This window comes from Bos indicus x Bos taurus, chromosome 7, assembly GCF_003369695.1.
Source record: "Bos indicus x Bos taurus breed Angus x Brahman F1 hybrid chromosome 7, Bos_hybrid_MaternalHap_v2.0, whole genome shotgun sequence".
Lineage (NCBI taxonomy): Eukaryota > Metazoa > Chordata > Mammalia > Artiodactyla > Bovidae > Bos > Bos indicus x Bos taurus.
Genome location: NC_040082.1, coordinates 20,356,231 through 20,380,603, shown reverse-complemented (window position 1 = coordinate 20,380,603; position 24,373 = coordinate 20,356,231). Strand labels below are relative to the sequence as shown.

Genomic DNA, 24,373 nt, shown 5'->3' with positions numbered 1-24,373 from the left:
CTCTTGAGAAGTAAAGTAAGATGAGAACTGAAAAAATACTCATTGTCATTAGCAAGAGCTATTTGCTTAGAGGGATGCAACACAAATAATATTTTGAGGTTTGGGTTCTGCATGTGTTTTATGGATGTACTTGTGAGAGTATATGTTGGAGATTCTTAAATCTCAACAGGCATTTTTAAATTTTTCATCCACCCTCTTCCTGAATTATGGTAGGGAAGGATTTAACCATATGGTTAAGATTTCAGTGCAAAATATTCACACTCTGAATGTCAAAGCTGTGGTGTTTCAAAAGTGACAAGGCAAGACTCTAAAATATTGGATTTCTAGGAGAGGAAATCACCAATGGATAGTACATAAAAGTCATTGGCATTATGACTTCTTGAACTCGTTATCTAAAAAGTGATCAGTAATTTACAGAGAGTCCAGGTTTCAACCTTGACATTTGTTCTTGGTATGTTATGTTTGCACCATTAACTAAAGTTTGTAAAGAACTGACCTTCTATGGGAAACTGTTGTGATAATAGAACATGGGAGGGTTTTTAAAAGGTATTCTCCATTAGGTGGAGTTTTTTTGTTTTTGTTTAATTGTAGCACAGACTTTTAGGACATGTATGAAATGTAATTATTGCACAAAATTTTAGGAGATGCAGGCTGATCGAATTTGATAGCCACTGGTAGGGAGTCTGCTTTGGCATTCTTAAAATATGTAACACGTGAAGTTAGAAATTATTGGATAGGGGTAGTTTCAAATTAATAGTGTTAAGTTTTTAAAACCTAGCATTTAGCATGTTTCCATAAAAGGTGTTTATTTTAAACTTCTCAGTTGTATTTTCATTATCTTTATGGAAGCTGATAAAAATCATACTGAACATATTTCTCTTTACAATATACATTTAATATTTATTTATAAATATACTCCAGAAAAGTCTTTGTGGGTTTAGATATAAAAAATTTTTCTTGTTTTTGTAAGTTGACACTGTTACTGGTTTGAAATTCTCTAGTTTGTCCCTTTTCTTTCTTATATACACACACACACACACGCATGTGTGCACTTGCTTACCATGGAAATGTTTTCATTTCTAGTAACAAACTCCCTAGTTTCATTGTTTAAATAAACTGTGACTGACTAGGTGAAGTCTGGAGAGGATTTTACACAAGGAAACCATGGTTTATGTTTTTCAGGGGGAATGGATGTTATGTTTTCTATGTTTCAAAGCTTTCTGGAAGCATCAGCTTCTGGCTGGTGTTTCTTTACTTTGGAAGACTCAGTACATGGTTTAATGTTAAGAAAATTATCTTCTACTCTTTACCGATGGCAAGGGATTTTTGTTCCATTTGAGGTAAGCATCACTTACGTTATGGTACACAGACTAAAATGTACATGTAGATTTTGGATGCCTCCTGATTTCCTATTATTCCTTGTTTCCCAGGATTTAAGTATAGAAAATCCTAAAACATGTGAAGCTTTTAATATTGGTCTTTCCCCCTACTTTGTGATTACTCATGAAGAAAGAAATGAAGAAAAGTCTTCTGTTAATAGTGTGTATACATTCACATCTGGATTCAAATTATTCCTGGTAAAAAAAACTTCACTTTTTTTTGTAGATTGCTTTATTTAAAAGAAAAATCAGATTTGTGAGACTGAGCTAAATAGAAGATAGTATATGTTCTATGTTAACATGATAAAGGGCTTTTGTAAGTTAACACACATTTAGTAAGTTGTCTTAATCCAGGGATATTTTTGTCTTTCTTGAAATGACACAAAGATGTGCTTACCTAGGGATCAGAATGATTTTTCAAGTTTTGAGCTTCAAATATTTACTCAGCTTTACTGTATTCAGGAATTTTCTGCTTAAACTTTCCTTTAAATTTTTATCGTCACTATTCTGTATTCTTTGCAGGTACAAAGAATCAATATTTCAGAAAGTTCTCAAGTAAGATATTTTACTTCAGACAGTCAAGATTATTTGATTGTTGCAAGTCAAAGTGATGATTCTCAATTAACTCAGGTTTGATTCTTTTAAACTGAATTTTTTAATATAATCATTGAAACACATCAAAGGTTTAGTCTGTAGGTTTGGTATGAAAGAAAACCATAATTTGATTATGATAAAGTAGTAAGAATATAGATATTGATTAGTCACAGTTAACTTTTAAATGATACAGTCTTCAAGAACCAAGTGTAAAAATAGGCATGAATATTTAATTAGAATTTAATTGCATTGGAAAACATGGAGAAAAATCACACAACTGGTTTCACAGAGCTTCATCTTAACATTGCCAACAGGGCACATACCATCACCCCAGAAATCCCATATGTGTCTAATAAGCTGTATCACAGTGTCTTAATAAATATTTACTTGATAATTTTTGTCACTCCTCCAACTTCCATACCTGCTTCTCATCTCTTCACATTCAGTTTATGACTTTGTTGAAATGAGAGCTACAAGGTGGAGATTACTCATCTTCCCAACCCCAGATTCAGAAAGCCCCCAATACCCAGTCTTATTCCTCCTCCTGTTGCAATGGCAGAAGTGTTTCTTCTATAAAAACCAGGTTCCTCACATAGGCATCCCTCTTGCCTTCATAAGGGTTAGTTATTCCCTCTACTGTGTCACTAGCATCTTTATCAGATTATTATCAGTTCAGTTCAGTTCAGTCGCTCAGTCGTGTCTGACTCTTTGTGACCCCATGACCTGCAGCACGCCAAGCCTCCCTGTCCATCACCAACTCCCAGAGTCTACCCAAACCCATGTCCATTGTGTGGGTGATGCCATCCAACCATCTAATCCTCTGTCATCCCCTTCTCCTCCTGCCCTCAATCCCAGCATCAGGGTCTTTTCCAGTGAGTCAGCTCTCTGCATCAGGTGGCCAAGTATTGGAGTTTCAGCTTCAACATCAGTCCTTCCAATGAACACCCAGGACTGATCTCCTTTAGGATGGACTGGTTGGATCTCCTTGCAGTCCAAGGGACTCTCAAGAGTCTTCTCCAACACCACAGTTCAAAATCATCAATTCTTCTGCACTCAGCTTTCTTTATAGTCCAACTCTCACATCCATACATGACTACAGGAAAAACCATAGTCTTGACTAGACGGACCTTTGTTGACAAAGTAATGTCTCTGCTTTTTAATGTGCTGTCTAGGTTGGTCATAACTTTCCTTCCAAGGAGCAAGCGTCTTTTAATTTCATGGCTGCAATCACCATCTGCAGTGATTTTGGAGCCCAGAAAAACAAAGTCAGCCACTGTTTCCACTGTTTCCCCATCTATTTGCCATGAAGTGATGGGACCGGATGCCATGATCTTAGTTTTTTGAATGTTGAGCCTTAAGCCAACTTTTTCCAATCTGTGTAATAATCTTTACATTTAAAAAGTGATTTATCTCCTGATCTCACCCCCCATTTACTTCTTGTTTCATTTCTTTTCTCCCCTCTGTAGTAAGATACCTTGAAAGAATCATCTACTTGCTTTGTAAACTTCTTCCTGATTACTGACGACACCTGGCTTGCAAATGCAGTGGGTGTTTTTGTCGGTCATTATTTTGCATTACTTCCCATTAGCATTTGACAGTCACTCATCCTCAAACTTAAAGCATCTCTTCCCTTGGTTTTTGGGACACCACACAGATTTTTGTTCTGTTTGTCTGTGTCATCTTTCTTGGTCTCCAGTGCTGCTTCCTTCTCCCTTTTCTGAACATAGATATCTTGGAGTTTTTCAGGTTCAGTTTTTGTTCTCAGTTGTTATTTAAAAAATTGTTTTAAATTTATTTTTAATCGGAGGACAATTGCTTTACAATATTGTGTTGGTTTCTGCCATAGGTCAACATGAATCAGCCATAGGTGTAAGTATGTCTCCTCCCTCTTAAACCTCCCTTCCCACCTCCCACCCCGTCCCACCCCTTTAGGTTGTTAGAGAGCATGGGGTTGAGCTCCCTGCATTGTACAGCAAATCCCCACTGGCTGTCTGTTTTCCATCTGGTAAAGTATGAGTTTCAGTGCTGCTCTCTCAGTTCATCCCTCCCTCTCCTTCCCGTGCTGTGTCCACCCGTCTCTTCTCTATGTCCGTGTTTCCATTGCTGCCCTGCAGATATCACATTCAGTTTTGGTTCACAGTTCTTTTTTTTTTTTCCCTCTCCACTCATTCTGAGTATTTTTATCAGTCCTATTACTCTGAATATCACCTATAGGCTATCTTCCAAATTTACCAGTAGCCTTTTCTCTGTATTCTGGACCTCCTGTCTAACTGCATGTTGGCATGTCCACTTAGATATATTTTATGTAGCTAAGATTTAACATATCGCAAGCTAAACTGTAGATTTTCTCCATTAAACTTGTTTCAAGTGTTTGCTTTTGTCTTGGGAGATAGTACCCTCATAAATATGATTGCTCAAGATAGAATGCTGGGTTATAACTTTCTTGATTTTTTCCTAGTTATTCATTCCCATCTAATTTATTATAAAGTCTTTTTGATTATATCCCCCATACTTTTTTTGAATATGGGAAGTTCTTTTCATCTCTGCTTCTCCTTCCCCTAATCCAGGTCCTCGTCACTTCTCAGCACACTGGTGGTAGTAGCCTTCTAGCTGTTTCTCCAAACTTCTCTGACCTCCTCAGATCCATGTGCCAAGTAGCTGGAGTAATCTTTAAAAAATACTAATTCATGTTGCTCCTCATTTTAAAGTTATTCAGTGATTTCCAACTATGTTTGGAATAAATTCTAGATTATTTAATACAGATAGTTAATAGTATAATTGTATCATCTTCTTTCCCCAGCACAGTGCTGGGTTATGCCTGTTGTCCTGCAAAGATTAAGATCATCTCTTTCACCCTTCCTACAATGATTGTCTCTTTCACCCTGTGATAAATTGTATGGTCACCCAACAAAAGGAACCTCATGATCTTACCTGTCCTGTCTGATCTTCACTGCCCCGGTTCTGTCAACTCCATTCCAGCGGGGCCAGTCTTCGTTCAGGTTGTGACGAACATTTTCTAGTTTAGAAAATCTGTCATGCCATTCTTTCTCATTTTATTTCCTAGGAGAGTCATAATTCTCTATCATACCTTCCTAATTGTTATGTTCAGCACTTGTCTCAGGTTAATAATCATACATTTATATAATTATGTGTTTATTATTTGTGTTTTTCTACTAGTTAATAAGATCCATAAAGGGAGAAGCAACTCTGTCTATAACTTCTTGCATAATGTTTGGCTTATATGTAAATCTTTGTGAAATTAACCAGATGGAATAAGAAATCAGGTGGATTCGGGGTTTTCTTTTAGTTTTAAGTACATGAACACTCACTTGAAACCTTGTATGCATTGCCACCTTCAGGAGTAAAAAGTTTAGATGTTTTATCTTCATATTCTATTGCTTGAGCAGTGAGTTATGATAATATGGTGTAGCAAAGTTTCTTTTCCAGTTCTAAAGTTTTGGTATTTAAGCAATTTTCTTTTTCTGATTTTGAATTTCTCTTCTCTTGCTGTCACCCACCCCTGCCCAGGTGTATATGTGAACTTTATTTTCAAATAACTTCTCTTCAAATCTCTGTGTATGCAGAGACACACACAGAGATAAAAAGAGGGAGAGAGCAATGAAAAAGCATGTTTTGATATCGTCTCATTTATGAAAGTATCTTCCTAACTAAATTAAAGAGTCCTAGAGAGTGACATATGATCTTGGCTCCATTCTTACAAGTGCTAAATTCCTAGTCATGAGCGTTTTGCCTTTGATCGTTCCCTGCAGGTCTTCAGATGGAACGGAGGAAGCTTTGTGTGGCATCAGACCCTCTCTGTCCGAGGTGTGCTGAGCATGGCCTTGTTCACCAGAGGCGGCGCTGTATTTTTAGCCATTGCCCAGGCTAATGCCAGGTCAAACTCCCTTTTACTCAGGTGGTCCAGCAATGAGTTTACTAACTTCCAGGAAGTTCCCATCAGTGGAACGACACAAGTGGAAGCCTTGACGTCAGGCGATGATATTTATTTAATTTTTGCCAAAGCTATCTTTCTAGGTAAGACCATAGAGTGTTTGCAAGCCATATACAGTCGTTATCAGAAGTACTTTGCATTCATATTATGTTCATATGGAAATACTCTTGTAATAATTTTTTTGGCTAATCCATAGAATATTTCTCATTGGATCTATTGACTGTCAGGTAAAGATGGATTTGGGGAACAAAGAAAAACATTCTAAGTGTTATGTCCATAACCTGTAGGTTTTCTGAATTACTGCATTAAAGATACTAAAATAAAACTGGAGTTGGGTGGGTGAAGTAGAAAGAATTAGGAAGATTTTACACTCTATGTGCAAACAGGTAACTTTTTATATGACTGTGCTTAGGATGCTATGGATAGCCTGCAGTGGTAATAAACAGTACCAAGTGACTTTTGATGAGACCATTTAAAAATACTCTCTGAATACAGATATGCTTTTTTTCTGTTTAGTGGTAGTTTCATAGGTAAAATTTCAACATTCCTAAAAAGTAAAACTTCAGTATTCTTTTTTTGATATCAAATCATAATTAGAGGCTAACCCATGCTTATACTTCTTGTGGTGAATGCAAAAAGACTTTTGAAGTGTTTCCAAGTTGTATTTTTGTTTAACTGAATGAATTCTGAAGAAATATCATACTGTTTGTTTCTTTAATTAAATCTAACATTTTTACTATAGTTTTATTGTGTAATTTTGTCATTTTTTTTTTCTGTAACTTTTGCCTTCAGATTGGTCTTTTATTCTGTTATTGTAGGAGATCAGAATTCAGTTGACATTTTCGTCTGGGAGGCAGGACAGTCTTCTTTCAGATATTTTCAATCCCTGGATTTTGCAGCTGTTAATAAGATCCACTCTTTCACACCAGCTTCAGGAATAGGTAAAGCATTTCAAATGTTAACAGATCCTAAAGGAAGTGTGAAAAGCTGGAATGGTTTCAGTCTTACTGAATTAGAAGTAGTATCACTCTAGGTACTTTCATATGGATGTAAAATTAAGATCTCTTCAATAATATTTCCAGAATTTTTAGAATTTCAAAAGGAGTGGACCCTGTGCTTGAGAAGAATCAGAATGACTAAAATAGTTCAGTTGGTCAGTCGTATCCAACTCTTTGCGACCCCACGGACTGCAGCACGCCAGGCTTCCCTGTCCATCACCAACTCTTGCAGCTTGCTCAAACTCATGTCCATAGAGTCGGTGATGCCATCCAACCATCTTATCCTCTGTTGTCCCCTTCTCCTCCCACCTTCAACCTTTCCCAGCATCAGGGTATTTCCAGTGAGTCAGTTCTTCACATCAGGTGGCCAGAGTATTGAAATTTCAGCTTCAGCATCAGTCGTTCCAATGACTATTCAGGACTGATTTCCTTTAGGATAGACTGGCTGGATCTCCTTGCAGTCCAAGGAACTCTCAAGAGTCTTCTCCAGCACCACAGTTCAAAAGCATCAATTTTAAGAGGAAAATTATTAGTGAAGGATAAATAAAGATAATGTATTTCTTTTGTCTAGAGAAAATGCAGAGTAACATTCTACACACTTTTTTAAAAATGAAAATATTTATAAGTGGGATAGCAAATATCCACATTTAAGGGTTTGTTTACAGTCAGAAAATAATTATGAGAATTCTGCTTTCCTCCTTCACTCTCCAAACTTTTTCCTTCAGTCAAAATCCTTTCTTGGTCCTCTGTACCTTAAATCCACATCAGAAATATAAGCAGTCTTATAATTTCAGTGGTTTCCCCAAGTCTGTTAGTGAGAACCCACAGGGTTAATGCTATCTGAGGCTGTAGGATTATTTTCAGTCGCTAAGAAAGCACTTGAGCTGAGAGGCACCTAGTAGCCATGAGGTGAAGAAGCCAAGGACAGTTGACCTCGTGAGGTTGGAGGCTGCCTCCCAGAGCAGGTGTGAACAGCTTAGAAGGCGAGTGCATGAGACAGTGTGTCTCCTGTGAGGTGCCCCGTGGAACTTAGAGGCCAACCGCGAGCGACCCAGCGGGCGAATAAATCTGGGTCCCACTTGCAAACTGAGACACAGCGATGCAGTATGAATTAAATAGCATCATTTGTTAAATAGCCATATGTAAGTCAGTGTTCAAAGTTGTGAAGAATCCCTCACCTTCAAAGGCTTAATGTCTGATTGGAGAAGCAAGAAAAATATGAAGAGAAATATTCAACGTAAAGTACCGATACCATTAGCTGTGTGAATGATATAGCACTGGAGTGGTTAAAAGGTCCGAGAGGGGAGCTGGAGCTGTGCCTGGGTGCGTTGCTAGGGAATACTGTGGGCAGGGGCAGAGTTGGGAGTGAAAGAGAAAGGCAGAAGTGTGTGACGTTGAGGGCACAGTGAAGAGGCTGGAGTGCAGAGGACAGAGGCTTGGACTCAGAATCGGTGGTGGCAGGGTTGAGGACAGGCAGGCTAGAGCCTGTGCAAGAAGGTCTGGAATGGTAGGCCCGGGGGTTGAACTGTGCCCAGGGGTAGTCCAGCAGTTCCTAAACATTTTTTTCTTAGAAACTTCTCACCCTCTTAAAAAATTTGAGGACCCTGAAGAGCTTTGGTTTGTGTGAATTATATTTATTGATATATTAGAAATTAAAACTGAGAAATGTAGAAGATACTAATTCATTTAAAAGTGAAAAGTGAAAGTCTCTCATTTGTGTCTGAGTCTTTGCGACCCCATGGACTGACCGTACTGTCCGTGAAATTCTCCAGGCCAGGATACCGGAGTGGGTGTCTGTTCCCTTCTCCATATTCATTGAAAAATGACAGCAATAAACTCATTACCTGTCAACATAAATAGTATACCCCTTAATTTTAAAAACAAGACCTTTATAAGAAGAGTGGCACTGGCTTTTTTTTTTTTTTTTTTGTAGATCTCTTTACTTTCTAGTTTAATAGCTGGATTCTCATGTCTGTATCTGTAATTTAGCCTTTTGCAATAGTATCAGTCATCTGGCCTATGGGAGATCCCACTGGGCCCTCATGAGAGAGTGTGAGTGAAGTAGACAGAGAGCGTCTTGGTATTATTAGGGAAGTCGTTTTGCCATCATAGAACCTCTTAGGGGGTCTCAAGGACTCTTAGGGGTCCCTGGACTCACTCTGAACGTTACTGAAGTAGAGAAATCCTCACACGCGTTTCAAAGGCAGATGACGACCCAAGGTGTGTTTTACGACTCCCACCTGGTTTCTCTGTGTAGGACATGCTGTGCTGTGTGCAGCCGCCCAGGCCAGAGGAATGGAGAATCCTTAGTGGGCGGTTAGAGGTGAGGGACTGAATCAGGAGGACATCAATAAGAGGACCTGTTGACCTGTGGGGGTCGTTGAATTCACAGGAGTTAAAAATCGACAGAGAAAATGCTGTTGAGAAGAGGAGGGAATCTTGCACAAATGCAGGAATCTGTGGGTTTTCCTCTTAGGTGCCCGACTGCTGCTTTATTGGGCAGGTGTTAGAACCTTTAGACACGGTCACCTTCAGCCACTGCAGCCACTGCCCAGGACTCGGAGCCCGTTTACCTCATTTTCGTGGTGGACGCTTATCTGGCAGTACTGAGCTTCCGTGGGTCCTGCTCCCCTTTCCTCGGCCCCGCGTCCTCGCAGGTGTCCACGCTGCGTGCTCCCCTCGCTCTGGACTCTTCTGTCATTCTCCTGCCTCCGCACGAGTCCTGTGTCTGCTGCCAGCCCCCCTGTCTGTCTCCACTCTGCTCACGCTTTTCTTAAATACCTTCCCTTTACACTGTCAGCCTCTGACAGCCTGTCGGTCTACGAAGCTATTCTGTGACAGCCACTTCTGACTTTCTTCTCACTCACTCAACAATCGACTAACTGAATAAATTCCGTATCTTCCATCATATATTTGTCTAGTTTTTGTCTGCTTGTCCTTTGATTTTGTGCCTTTATCATTTTTTTTTTTTTTTTACTTTTCTCAGACCTCAAGATTTCAAGTGGACTAACTACATCTTGAGCTACTTATTATGATTCAAAAAGTTGCCTAATGAATGTGTTTAAGGATGAAGAGTGCTGCCTGAATGGGCCTTTAATTGAAGTTACAGAATTCCCTTTAAAGACTTTAAAAAAATAGAATAGGCACACTTTCTAAAAGAATTTGTGAAAAATTCTGCCAGAGGCTTGTTAAGGGACCATTGTGAGGTCTCTTTCTTTCTTTTGTTTCTGTGACTTGAGGATGCAGAAGTATGAAAAGATTATAGGTAATTATTTAGAATGGCTTATTATAGATCTCCTGAAAGCTGAAATTATGCATTAAATAATATACAAGGACTTTCTTATTTTGAACATGTCAAATATTTTATTAAAAGTATTAGATTGCAGCCATGACTCGGAGGATTACATATTTATTCTGGTTAATGACTTGACAGAGATTAGTGACTGAATTCTTTAAATGAAAGGAAAAATGAGTATGACAAAGACTGCCAAGACATATAAACCTAACTTCCCCTTCTCCCTGTTTTCCTTCATTATTTAATAGATATTTCTTAGTGCCAGTTATGTGCCCAGCACAGTGGTAAACCCCGAGAAGACAGGGATAAGCAAAATCAGGTATAGTTCTTGCCCTGAAGAAGTTTTAACATCTATTAGGGAAGAAGGGCCATTATATATAATCACACAAGTTAAGTTTTTGGCTACAAACAGATGAAGCGAAGTGAAGTCGCTCAGTCGTGTCCGACTCTTTGCAACCCCATGAACTGTAGCCTACAAGGCTCCTCTGTCCATGGAATTTTCCAGGCAAGAGTACTGGAGTGGGTTGCCATTTCAGATAACCACCATTAAAAAAATAACTTGCATAATACAAAGATGAATGACCTAGTCTAAGGGATGCCCAAAATGCTTTCTTAAGGAAGAAACATTTACTTGTGAACTATAGGATGAGTAGGGGTTGATGAGACAAAGATTTGAGCATAAGGCAGGCTCTAGACAAAAGGAGCAGTGTGGGTAAAAAGGTCAGTGTCTGGGAAAGGACCTGGAAGACGGCAGTGTGGCAGTGAGGGGAGAGTGGTCCAAGGTGTAACTGAGGATGAAATCAGATAGGCCATAGGGACTTAAAGGGTTATTGTTTCTATCTGGTAAGTATTAGGGTGCCTTTTCTGAGAATGCGGTGAGGAGATGAAAAAGAGAAGGGTGCAGAGAGAGAGAAAGAGGAAGACAGACAATGAGGCAGAGATTGTGTGTGAGAGTGAGTGAGTGTGTGTGTGTGTGTGTGTGTGTGTGTTTTCAAAATGGAGTGTGGATTGCCAATGGGAGAAAGCGTAGAGGCTGGTAAGAGAAGACAAGCTGGGGGCTCTTATCACAATTCACAATAAAGATCTTGAATGTTGGAGCTTGGAAAGCGGTAGGTGATCCAGGTCAAAGTCAGAGAAGTAGATTAATTCAGAAGCTGTCTCACAAGATGTGGGAGCTGGCGGTTGATTACATACAGGGGTAGGTAAGGGCGTGAATGCCAAGAAAGAGCCCTCAGTTCATTTGCTCAGTCATGTCCGACTCTTGGCGACCCCATTGGCTGCAGCACGTCAGGCTTTCCTGTCCATCACCAACTCCCGGAGCTTGCTCAAACTCATGTCCATGAGTCGGTGATGCCATCCAGCCATCTCATCCTCTGTCGTCCCCTTCTCCTGCCTTCAATCTTTCCCAGCATCAGGGTCTTTTCTAATGAGTCAGTTCTTCACATCAGGTGGCCAAAGTATTGGAGTTTAAGTTTCAGCATCAGTCCTTCCAGTGAATATTCAGGACTGATTTCCTTTAGGATGGACTGGTTTGATCTCCTTGCAGTCCAAGGGACTCTCTCGAGTCTTCTCAACACCATAGTTTAAAAGCATCAATTCTTTGGCACTCAGCTTTCCTTATGGTCCAGCTCTCACATCCATACATGACTACTGGAAAAACCATAGCTTTGATTCTACGAACATTTGCCAGTAAAGTAATGTCTCTGCTTTTTAATATGCTGTTTAGTTTGGTCATAGCTTTTCTTCCAAGGAGCAAGCGTCTTTTAATTTCATGGCTGCAGTCACCATCTGCAGTGATTTTAGAGCTCAAGAAAATAAAGTCTGTCACTGTTTCCATTGTTTGCCCATCTATTTGCCATGAAGTGATGGGACTGGATGCCATGATCTTTGTTTTTTGAATGTTGAGTTTTAAGTTTTTCCACTCTCCTCTTTCACTTTCATCAAGAGGCTCTTTAGTTCCTGTTGGCTTTAGTCATGGAACTTCTCTTTGTCCACATGCACTTTTTAAATAATCTTATCCAATTGCCTTCCTTTGGGATATTTTTTCTTTCTTATGGAAGAGAATTCTGTAATCAGTACTAGTTAAAATTCTGTTCCCTGGAGTAGGTAGAGATTTAAGAATATTTTTTTCCTTTATAAATTCTCTGTCCAATATCATAATCTTAAACAAATATGCATGTCTATTTTCTGAGAAAGTACTCCCTGCATACATATATGTAGATTTGAGCCTGTATATTTCCTGCTCTGAATGTCTGATTATCTATTTGCTGCCTTGTCATTCTAATGAGATTGCAAGGATTTGAATAGGGTGTATCGCTAAGGGTTAAGCTACATAATCAGTGATATTCAGAACACTTCAGTTTATGATTCTGGTTAGACTATAAAATCAGTTAAACTTGAGAGAGGTTGTGATTCATCTGAGGAGATTGCTCTTTACTGACTGTGTACCATTTTACAAAGCTTTATGAAAAATATTTGATTAGTTTAAAATGCAAGTTTATTAATAACCTTTCTTGATCTTTACTATGTAACATATACTAAACTGAAATAGTAGTTAATTTAATTACCATAGATAAACATGATCAATAGTTCTTGATATTTAATAATGAGGATATGGGGTTTTCCATTTTAACCTATTGGCTACAACTGTAGAAAGACCCATGTTTTTGGTTCTGTGTGCTATTTTAATGCATAGTCAATCTTATATGATATCTTCTTATTCCAGTGTGTTTTTCCAAGTATTGGAATTTGTGCATGTTTCTGACTTTTCTTCCCAGTTTTAAGTCTGAAGATTGCTGAATGGTATATACAGTGTAGTGAGCCCCCTTCTGCTCCTAACTTTTGTAGATATAATTATATGCCATTGCTTTGAACTATTAAGAGAATGCTTTCCTATCAGCATTTCAAAAAGCATTGGCAGAGTATACTGAATATATTGGTATTTATTGAATACAGAATATAATCAAAGATCATAAAGTTGCTGATATCCTTAGGGCACCTTTAAGAATTTATCAGATGAAAATAAAATGATTACCCCTGTCTCTAGTTAATATTGACAAAGAGAAAACAAAAGTAAACATCCAAAGGAGGGGAATAATTAAATATATTTTAATACTAGTAGTCTAGTATCTGTATATAAAATTATAAATCTGGATTGCTATATTATAAATATATCATTAAGCTGTTTAATTAAGTTTTCTCACATTTAGACTATTTATAATTTGTCAATTGTGAATTCATATGGATTCACTGGAAAGGAAAATGCAAAAATGAAACATTCAGTGGTAGAATTACCGATCTTGTTCACTTTAGAAAGTATCTTTCAGTGCTATTCAATAAATACATACTAAGGTGAATGCAAGAGTTTAAAATCCATTTGGGTTTTATTAGCTTTTGATTTTTTAAACAAATTAAGTGGGTTGTGGGTACATTGTCAGACTGACTTGGTTGTTTCACAGTGTTTTAAAATTATTGTTTATATCCAGTTGTTTCAGAAATTGTACCGTATTCAGTTACTTCAGCAATCTAAATGTGGCTTTGGGAGGTGGGAGACTTTTGTTGCTATACCAGTGTTGGGAGCCTGTGAGTTGACATTCACTTTTCATTCTGGTTCCCTTTTCTTTCCTTCCTGCAGTCCACTTACTTCTTCTTGGCCAAGCTGTGTCTGCGCTTTACTGCTGGAATTCAGAGCTGAATCACTTCTCTTTTCTTCTTGAAGCACCATCTGCTTATGATGCAGCCTTTGTTACAGTGAAGTCCCTTAATTCAAGCAAAAATTTAATTGCTCTTGCAGGAGCCACCCACTCACATATATATGAGCTAGCCTATGTCTCAAGCCAGTCTGACTTTATTCCTAGGTAGGTCCAACATTTTATGTTGAATGTCTTTATCTCACCATAATTTTGTATGGCACTCATTTTTAAGTCTTTATGTAGTGATGGAAAAATACACAAAATATACAAGCTGTTTATAAACCAGAAGTTTGCTTATTATCTGTATTTCTAATATCTATTTTTTCAGGTTAATTACTATTAATTATGTTTTGGATTAAAATTTTACTAATGAAATATGATTTCTGTGCACTTTTAGTAGTAATCAACATTATGAGAATTTTATGATTACTCTACCATTTATATGGTTTTAATTTGTTGCAATAGACTTATTTCATATGTACTTCTTATGCTAGTTCAGGTGAATTGATATTTGAGCCTGGAGACAAAGAAGCTATAATAGCGGTAAATGTCCTCGATGATACAGTTCCGGAGGAAGACGAATCCTTCAGAGTTCAGCTTAAAAATCCCAAAGGAGGAGCAGAGATTGGTATTAATGGTTATGTACAAATAACTATTCTGTCTAATGATGATGCCTATGGAGTTGTTGGATTTGCTCAGGTAAAGATCCCACACTTAGAAGGCAAATGGTTTATTCACGGTATTACTTTTTAGCTGCTATCAGCACTCAGTGATTCATATTTTGAGTGTCTTAAGCCACTCTTTTGCTCCCTTTCCCACTTCACCCCCGACTCTGCATTATAAGGTGAATTCTACTGATGATTGAAATGTATAGACCGGCACAGTGGACCCTGAGTCACCTTGACTTGACCTTGTTTTGCTGCTGGTCTTCTTTGTAAGGTTGAACTTGAATGGTACTGCTGGCCTTAGGCCAGGAGTTTGGCTCTGCTGTTACCCTTGTTTCCAGAGGGTAATGGGCAAGCGGATTCCAGTACACTGTACGCTGTGTCTTGTCACACTCATCACCTGCAAATACATTGCTGTCATTTATGCCTTTGTTGCTTCTTTATGAGAGAGAGATGTTTATGATTACATGTGTGTTGTTCATATGGACATGCTCTTTCCTGAGGAAAGAGACCTGTGCAGTTCTTCCCAGGTCGACTTCCACACCCAGACTTCACATCCTTTTGTTGCTTAGTTACTCAGTCATGTCCAACTCTTTGCGACCCCATGGACTGTAGCCCACCAGGCTCCTCTGTCCATGGGATTTTCCAGGCAAGAATCTTGGAGTTGGTTGTCATTTCCTTCTCCAGGGGTCTTCCCAAACCAGGGATCAAAACTGCACCTCTTACATCTCCTTCATTGGCAGGCAGATTCTTTACCACTGAGCCGCCTGGGAGGCCCTTCAGCTTCCTATGCCAGTGAGGAAAAGGTCCCTCTTCATTTTGCATCATTTGGTCCTATTTGCAAAATGTATCCTGATTTCTTAGTTAGAGTTACAGCTGCAGCTATCTCGTGTGTTTTTTTAAAATACTCTGCAAGTGAGGAAACCCTGACAGAAGCTGATTTAAACGCCTAGGGTATGCCTACAGAGAAGGTGGGCTTGGAGTTGCTTGGTTGCTCTGCTCTGTCACTGTGGTTTGGATTCTTTTCGCTTCTCTACTTTGCCAACACAAAGCTTATCTTTCGTTTTGTTGTTTGAAAGCTGATGCTGTTGTTAAGGCTGCTGCTTTCTTGTCCATGTTTGTTCATGTCTAGTTGTAGAAGAGAGATGCTTTATGTGGCTTTTGGTGTAAGAAAGACGTTTCCCAAATGCCTCTTTGTATGTCTCATTGACCAGAGCTGGGGTGACAAGCTCACTCACTTAGTCATTTATTCATTCAAGTAGAGCGTGATCTAACTCACACTTTAAAGGACATTATGTTCATAGAGTTGAGACTAGGTTGTACGTGAGCAAGGACTGAAGTAGACAAGGTAGGAGACTAGAGCAGAAATGAGCAATTCAGCAGAAAATGGTAAAGCCATAAGGAGCATGAATGTGCCTTTCACCAAGACACAACCTTTGTAGAAGGAGCAGTTTGGGGGGATAAAATAAGGAGTTTTGAACTTACTAATGCTTCCACAGGTTGTGGGATCACTCTGTTACACAGCTTGTCCATTTCTGAAGCCAAAGGCAGGTCAGCTTCCTCTGAGGCAGTTCTGCCCAACAGAATTATAATATGAGCCCCTGGGTAATTCTGAGTTTTCTAGAAGCCCCATTAGAAAAGTAAAAAGAAATACGTGAAGTCGGTTTTCATGTTTTATTTAACCCAATATATTTGAAATACTGTTGTTTCAACATGTAGTCAACATAGAATTACTTAGGAAATATTTGACATCCCTTTTTTCATATTTTGTCTTCAAATCCAGTGGGCATTTTTATTCTTAAGGAAAGGTGCCATTTCATGTGGCACGTGGCTGCTGTGTAGAACAGAGTAACCCTAAGACATGGGCTGTGGGAGGGTTAGCAAGAAAGAATACACCCTCCTTCCTGAGCAGTTGTTCTCATGACTTGTTCCCTCACTTTATTTCCTCTCTGCTGAAATGCCATCTTACGAGAAAGGCCTTTTGTGATTGAAAAATGTGACTCCCACCAGTAGTCTATTGCTTTTTATTTCACCTTAATCTTCCTTATGGCACTTAGAACAGCCTAGTTTGTCTGGTTTTTTTTTTTCCAGCTAATATTTAAGAGCATGAGGGACTCCCCACGTGGTGCTAGAGGTCAAGAACCTACATCCAGTGCAGGAGGCATAAGACACAGGTTCGATCCCTGGGCCGGGAAGATCCCCTGGAGGAGGGCATGGCAACCCGCTCCAGTATTCTTCCTGGAGAATCCTAGGGACAGAGGAGCCTGCTAGGCTACGGTCCACGGGGTTGCAAAGAGTTGGACGTGACTGGAAGCATTTAGCATACATACCTGCAAGAGCATAGAGCGCACACCACTTTCTTTGCAGCTTTCCCGGAACCAGAAAAGTGCCTGCCACACAGTCGTGCTTCCTGTGAACCTGTCATTATGCAGGAGAGGAAACAGAAGACTCCCATGGGCTTCTCAGGGTCTTATACAAGTTTAGAGGATGGAACCATAGCTCCTGGGGCAGGAACCCACATGCTCGCCGCTCAGCCTCATCCTCTCCCCCCAGGTCATGCTGCAGTTGGGGAGTCTATTGTGTTCCTCAACTGCCTAAGCATAGACCTCTGTTTGTGAAACTTGTTTCATAACTGCTTCAGAGCTGTCACATCACTGTGGTGTGATCCTTGCCAATAGACAGAATCCTGGGTTTCTTCAGTCCACTCAGTCAAGTCCCTCAGTACAGGCCTCTTGTGTCTGGGCAACCTCATTCCAAGACGGGACTGAAGAAGATGCTGACAATTTCTTGAATATTTTCTGGCTATATTAAATCCTCATTTTACCAATCCTTGTTAATAGACGGTGTGAAACCAGAGAGAGGCTTCTTTTTTGAAATGGCATTTTCTTTATTTTTTTTAAAAAGCATTGTCTTTTGTGAAGAAATTATACGCATATTTTAAAATCAAAGCGCTTTCTGTAGGAATGTTTGATCGCCTTGAGCAGGATTTTATTACTGTGTAACAGTGTGTTGAGATGCTGTGTAAAATATTGCCATAGGGTTGGATATCTTCTCAAATTAGCATTCTAACTAGAAGCTTTCATAAGCTTAAATGAAATTTTTTAATTTCATTTGAGAAATGAATGGAGTTTTTTTTTTCAGATTTAGTAAAGAAACAGGAAAAACCTTACTGGGAAGATTTTTTAAAGTCTTTGTATTCTCTCTGTATTGCCTATGGAGGAAACAGGGTTATTTAAGAAGAGATTCTTTGGAGTATTAATTTTGAGGAAAAGTTCGTTAAATAGCTGCACTAGAAGTTGCAGGCTTTGGGCAAAGAAAGTTCCAGTCAGAGAGATGCAAAAATCAGTCTGGAACAAAGGAAAGAGGCTCAGAAGTATAGGTGAGCCGAGGAGTAGGGGATTTTAACAGGAGGGAGAGGGATCGTTCCGGCAGGAAAAACAGTTGTAAAGAGCATGGGCTAATGGAACATTATCCATGGGAGCGTCACAGCCTGTGGAAATGTTTCAGAGGATATGAGTGTAAGGATAGGAGACATTTGTCAATGATCAGAAAGGAGCTCCTGGGTTCTCATGATGTCATTACATTTGGATGGGACCTTGCAGACCACGTAGACCAAACACTTTTACTTTACAATCAGGAAGCAAAGACCTGGAAGGATTGCCAGAGCTTAATGTAGGGGAGGAAGAAGGCTTCTCTGTTCTGCTGACTTCCCTATGACGTTGCTGTTCTACAAGCTGCTTACATGCTGTGTATACTGCTTATAAAAATGAGCATGCTTTCTGAGTATAAAAATGATGTACGTATATTGAAGAAAATTTGAAAAATATAGAGCTGGGGGAAAAAAAGCTATAAAATTAACATTTTCATTTACTTTAACTTAGTCTTTTACTTATTCAAACTCGCATGTTTTAAAGTACAGTCATGGTCATCCACATTACCATTTTAAAAATTATTGTTTTTTACTTAATATGTTGCTTAGTACTGTGAATTTTGCAAATGCATGCTACCGTGAAATATAAGTCTGCTTAGATAATTTCAAATAGCTCTCTGCAGCTTCCTGTTTATTTTCCAGAATTCATTATATAAGCAAGTGGAAGAAATGGAGCAAGATAGCCTAGTAACCTTGAATGTGAAACGCTTAAAAGGAACATATGGTCGTATAACCGTAGCGTGGGAAGCTGACGGAAGTATTAGTGATATATTTCCTACCTCAGGAGTGGTATGTAATTTAAAACATTATAGGACAGTCACTTTTAAATTGTGGTTACTCTTGATACATGGGACCAAACCCTGCCCATGGGTGGTGGGCATGGGTGAAGTACTTGAGTTTGACCATGTCACCACTGGATTCCTCCTAATCACCATAGAGAGGGCTACATGTTAAGGTTAGTTTTATTGTAGTGATTCTTCCTTTTTGCCCCTGTAATATCAAAACTACCTGTAAAAACACTATCCCTTCTGAAATTCAGTACACTAGTCAGCCAGATTATGGGTGTATTACACTCTCAGAAAGATAAAACCAATGCATGTGGGGCTGGAAATGTGGTTTTGAGATGTGGGTAGAATAGAAGCTATGAATAGAGAACAAGTACATGTGAAATAGCCAGGTGTGTGGAAAAGTAGACCAGAGTTGTGTGGTCAGCAGTTGTGGAGTTTCCTGTTTTCCAGCTTGAGGGAGGGGTGTGATATCGCAGCCCTGATTTACCCATCTGTGGTCTCAGATCACCTCTGTTTTGGGGGCACACGTGTGTGTTCAGCTGCATCTAACTACCTGCAACCGCCTGGACTGTAGCTCGAGAGGCTCCTCTGTCCACGGGACTTCCCAGGCAATAACACTGCAGTGGGTTGCCATTCCCTTCTCCAAGGGATTTTCCCAACCCAGGGCTCAAACCTGTGTTTCCTGCATCTCCGACTTTAGCAGGTGAATTCTTTACCACCGAGCCACCTGGGAAGCCCTTTGGGGCATAACTTTGGATACAATAGCGTGCTGCGGCTGAGGACAGTTCCTATGAGAAATACAGAAGCTGTTATTCCCAATAGCTGCGGGATAGGTACATAAGTCACAGGAAGGGGTCTGGGAGAGTATCACATTATGTGCTGTTGGAGGGTAGTAGACATCCATGACACAAGTTTGAGGAGGGACTCAGAATGGGCCAAAGAAGTAGGCGACTCACAAAGAGAGGGTTCAAGGGGCTTTTGGTTCCTAACTGGAGGATGGGTTGTTTCCTTGACTTGTCTTGGGTTTAATAGATTACTCTTGTGTATTTTGCCCAAGTGTTTCTCTGAAGAGTGCTTTTAAAAGACCTCTCGTGGAATTTTATCTAAACAGGGTAGGTGTTTATTCTGGTTCATCATTTCTAGATTTCTGCATCATTGGAAAGATGATTGGAGCAAAGTGTCTTAAGAATATTATGGCAAATTGTATTGCAGTGAATATGTATTCAAACTACCAAAAACTTTTAAGTTGTATTTCTCAGGTTCTGAATTACATTTCTCCAATTAGTATTTCTCATGTAAGCTTAATTAAAATTACTTCTAATTTAAATGCCTAAGAGTGTCTTTAAGTGTGGACTGTAGTTTGGATGAGAAGTATTTTATCCAAAGGTGAGTAACTTCTGTAAAGGATCCGATAGTAAATACTTTAGACATTAGGGCCTGTATGGTCTTTTCTCCAGCTGTCAGCTTTGCCTTGTAGCACATGGCAGCAATAGACAATATGTGATCAAATGAGCTTTTCTGTTTGCCAATAAAACTTGATTTCTAAAAAATGGATTTGACCAAAGGGCAGTAGTGTTCTTACTCCTGATTTTATTAATAAAGCTCTTGAGTTTATATCCTGAAGTGCCTTCTCTAGGTGGAGAGATGAGTGCCAGCAAAATAGGCTTGTAATGCTAGTTTAAATAGTTGTAAATAGTTTGTATCCCTATTAATAAGTAAGTAAGTAAGTGTTAATTGCTCAGTCTTGTCTGATTCTTTGTGACCCTATGGACTATAACCTGCCAGGCTCCTCTGTCCATGGAATTTCCCAGGCAAGAATACTGAAGTGGGATGCTATTTCCTACTCCAGGGGAACTTATCGACTCAGGGACTGAACCTGAGTCTCCTGCCTTGCAGGTGTATTCTTTACTATCTGAGCCACGAGGGAAGTCCTGTGTCCTATTACTAGAGAATAAATTCTGAGGTGGGGAACAAAGGGAAATGACATTCAAGAAACAGACAGAAGCCTATCAGAAAGGACTCCAGGTGCCTTTTAGCAAATTCAGTTTTGAATCTTCAGATAATGGAGACACAGGAGAGAGCTGCTCTGATTTGTATCTCTGACTTTCTACTTCTATTTTGACTGAATCATTGTTAAATAATACATTCAGAATTTAAGCAAGGGAAGTATCATTCCTAGCAAAAATTTTGTAGAGGAAGATATTTAATGTTTATAGATTTTATATATGGTACCTAGGACTTAACTTTTCAGAGAGAGAGAGAGAGAGAGTGAGTGTGTAATCAGTGTTTCATTAAGAATGTAGGTTCCAGGACAGGACAGTTTGGTTACATGATTTATTAGCTTAAGTTTTAGTAGTGGTTTACTTTTTCTTTTTCCTAAAAATCTTCTCTTTCTCATGTGAAAGGCATTTGATTGATTTGTAGGGTCATATGTTGTTGCTTATTTAAGATATGGTCAGTATTAAAAGGTAATCTAACCTTTGATATTCTTACTGCACAGTCATAACTAAAATATAAATAAAATCCTCTTTCTTTAAAATTTTAGATTTCATTTTCTGAAGGCCAGGCACTGTCTACAATTACTCTGACTGTTCTTGCTGATGATCTACCAGAATTGTCAGAGATTGTCATTGTAACACTCATCCGTATTATCACAGAAGGGGTTGAGGACCCATCAAAAGGTGCTACTATTGATCAGAAAAGAAACAAGTCTGTGATAACCACTCTGCCCAATGACTCACCTTATGGCTTGGTTGGCTGGCATGCTGAGTCTCTCTTCATTAAAGTAGCAGAGCCTAAAGGTAAATCTTGTTAGATATTTTCAGGTTCTCATAAGTTTTATTGAATATTTTAATTCTAATATTTACTGGGGATATAAATTTCTTTTTGTATGATATTTTTCAGTTCGACAGGTCGTAATCCTTTTTACTTTTTATTTGTCTTTATTAAATTGTCTGATCGTGTCATTATGGCTGTATGAAATACTTTTGAGATATTACTGTCGTAATAGAAATATTAATGTTTTAGTAAATCATTGTAGTAGAAGTGTTTGGTTTTTGTTTTAACTTTCTCTTTTTCATTTTTAATCTATCTGTTCTCTTTTCTTGCTCAGTTTCTCCTGTATAGATTTTCAATAGTTATAGAAAACAGTCAACAGCACAGGGAAATTCATGTGGTACTTGAGATGTTAATTATTAAACCCAAAGCAATAATTAGAATATTTTTCTGTGAAGTATGACTGATCAGTTTCTATTTCCCTGTTTCCTTTGAGTTTCATGTTGACATCTTTGCCTGACTATTTGTATAAATTGTAGAACAAGTAGATTTTTATAGATAAAGGTCATTTGACTTATTTAAATAAAAGGTTAAATATAATACGTATGTATTGGGTTGCTCAGAATGTTTGTTTGGGTTTTTTCATAAGACAGTACAGAAGAATCTGAACGAATCTTTTGGCCATCCCAGTATTAAGACTATGCTATCTGAAGGTTCTAAAATTTTCAAATAGAAACAGACGTCTTTTAAGGACCTTTCATTTAAATAACTGATGGAGAAAAATGACATGTAATTATTCACGTAGGTCTTTATAAGTCTGTATATATGGGAACAGAAATGGTAGCCTTAAAGTAAAATGATCTGTTATCCATTCAGCAACCATAGCACCTAGTAAGTACCAAAAATCACGCTACATGTTTTGGAAGCAAGGACATGGTATTCGGTCATTAGAAACTCACAGACTGGTAGGGAAGATTGACATGCCTTTTTTTTTTTTTTTTTTTTTCATTTTTAGCAAATTAAATTTTAAAAATCTAAGAAATGAAATAGGTGTTGTGAGATACTTTGAGCTCTGTGATAGCCAAAGGACAAACTTGCTCTTTTAATAATGAGTCATTAAATGACTGTGTGTGTTTAATTTTTCGTTTTTGAAGAATCTTCTTAGCATTTGTCATTAGCCCCTCTGCTCATCCTCCAGGTACGCACTTTCTTAGTATTTTCAGCAGTTCTGTTAATGGGCATGCCATGTGCAGCGTAGGAGAGTGAGGGAGACCCAGAAGTGAGGGTTTAAAACTGGGAACTAATGCGGGCAGTGTATGGTGATTTCAGCACAGCTCTGGTGACTGGTTGGGAAAAGCACGAAGTATTCCTTGGGAGTATACATTGCCTTTGTTTATCTGTCTTTCTTTACCTGTCTAGAAGAGATAGTCAGAACACTCCACCCTAAGTGCTTAGAATAGCATCAACAGCTGTTAGAAAAGTTTACTTACTTAAGGCACGTCTGTCTCGTAGAGAACGTCACCGCTCTTCAGTTACAAATCGTTCGCGATAAAGGATTACTTGGAGACATAGCCATTCAGTTGGTAGCTAAACCCAATTTCTTACTGCACATCAATAATCAAGCCACTGAGAATAAAGACTATGTGCTACAAGAAACAATGATAATAATGAAAGAAAACATAAAAGAAACTTATGTCAAAGTTGCCATTTTGCCGGTGAGTCTAGGCTTCAATGAGTATGATATGATAATAAAGGAAAATGAAGATAAAAGATAAAAATGTGATGCTCTTAAAGGTAAAATCTTTAAAAAATATACTTTTAGAATATTAAGATGTAAGTACTCTAATACTCCCACTCACCCTAATATTTAATATGTGTGCTCAGTCACTCAGTTAGGTCTGGGTCTTTGCAACACTATAGTCCACCAGGCTCTTCTGTCTGTGGAATTTTCCAGGCAAGAATACTGGAGTTAGTTGTCATTTCCTTCTCCAGGGGATCTTCCCAACCTAGGGATTAAAGCTATGTCTCCAGCATCTCCTGCTTTGCAGGTGGATTCTTTACCACTGAGCCACCAGGGAAACCTCTAATATTTGATAATAATGAATATTTTATAATGTAAAGATAAAAATAACAAGTGAATTCATTTTTTATATTTATTTTCGAACTGGAATATTGCTGGAATGAACTTTGAAGCATTGAATTTGGATTGATTATATGTCTGGTTGGATCCTCTATTCTGTTGGTTTGTTAGTTGTTTTCAACTAATGACTGAATGAATAAAATGCCCAAGTTCATCTGGTTATTTTGAGTATCAGTTTCATATGATTACTTGAATTAAGATTAGTCTTCAGATAGATTAGATCATTCTCTTTCTCTCCTTTGTCTAAGGAGAATGTGTATACACTTCGTATATACATCTGTAATGAAGGAAAGGAAACTGAAATTGGTTAATAGTGTTATCACTAATATATAATTAAATATTTATATTGTGTACTATATAATATTAATTGTAATCATATTATTGAGTGAATATAATATTGTATAATATAGTGTTATTAATAGTGGTATTCATGGTATTAGATAATAGTGGCTTATGGAGAGGACATTCTGGAAAGACATAAGGGATAGAACAGAGACTTCCTTTCATTTTCACTAAGTATTCTAGCTTTTGAAATTTTTTATTACCTATTGAAAAGTAAGATAACAATTTTTTTAAAGTTAATTAAAATATAAGATTATAATTAGATTTTTTAAAGTGTAGAACTTTCATTTTTAAGATGTATGAAGCATTTACCACCTTCTCCT

The 24,373-nt window shown here is 38.3% G+C and overlaps 1 protein-coding gene across 4 annotated transcripts in view; it reads left to right on the top strand.

Moving 5' to 3' along the window:
* Window positions 1-24,373, top strand: part of ADGRV1 (adhesion G protein-coupled receptor V1) — a 541,641-nt gene that overhangs the window by 148,665 nt on the left and 368,603 nt on the right. For all 4 annotated transcript variants that reach the window (XM_027545616.1, XM_027545615.1, XM_027545617.1 and 1 more), the window contains 10 exons: window positions 1,183-1,340; window positions 1,431-1,577; window positions 1,902-2,009; window positions 5,744-6,008; window positions 6,744-6,866; window positions 13,853-14,075; window positions 14,405-14,609; window positions 18,648-18,794; window positions 21,339-21,594; window positions 23,081-23,283. In XM_027545616.1, coding sequence (XP_027401417.1) covers window positions 1,183-1,340; window positions 1,431-1,577; window positions 1,902-2,009; window positions 5,744-6,008; window positions 6,744-6,866; window positions 13,853-14,075; window positions 14,405-14,609; window positions 18,648-18,794; window positions 21,339-21,594; window positions 23,081-23,283 — 1,835 coding nt within the window. The remainder of the gene's footprint in view (window positions 1-1,182; window positions 1,341-1,430; window positions 1,578-1,901; window positions 2,010-5,743; window positions 6,009-6,743; window positions 6,867-13,852; window positions 14,076-14,404; window positions 14,610-18,647; window positions 18,795-21,338; window positions 21,595-23,080; window positions 23,284-24,373) is intronic.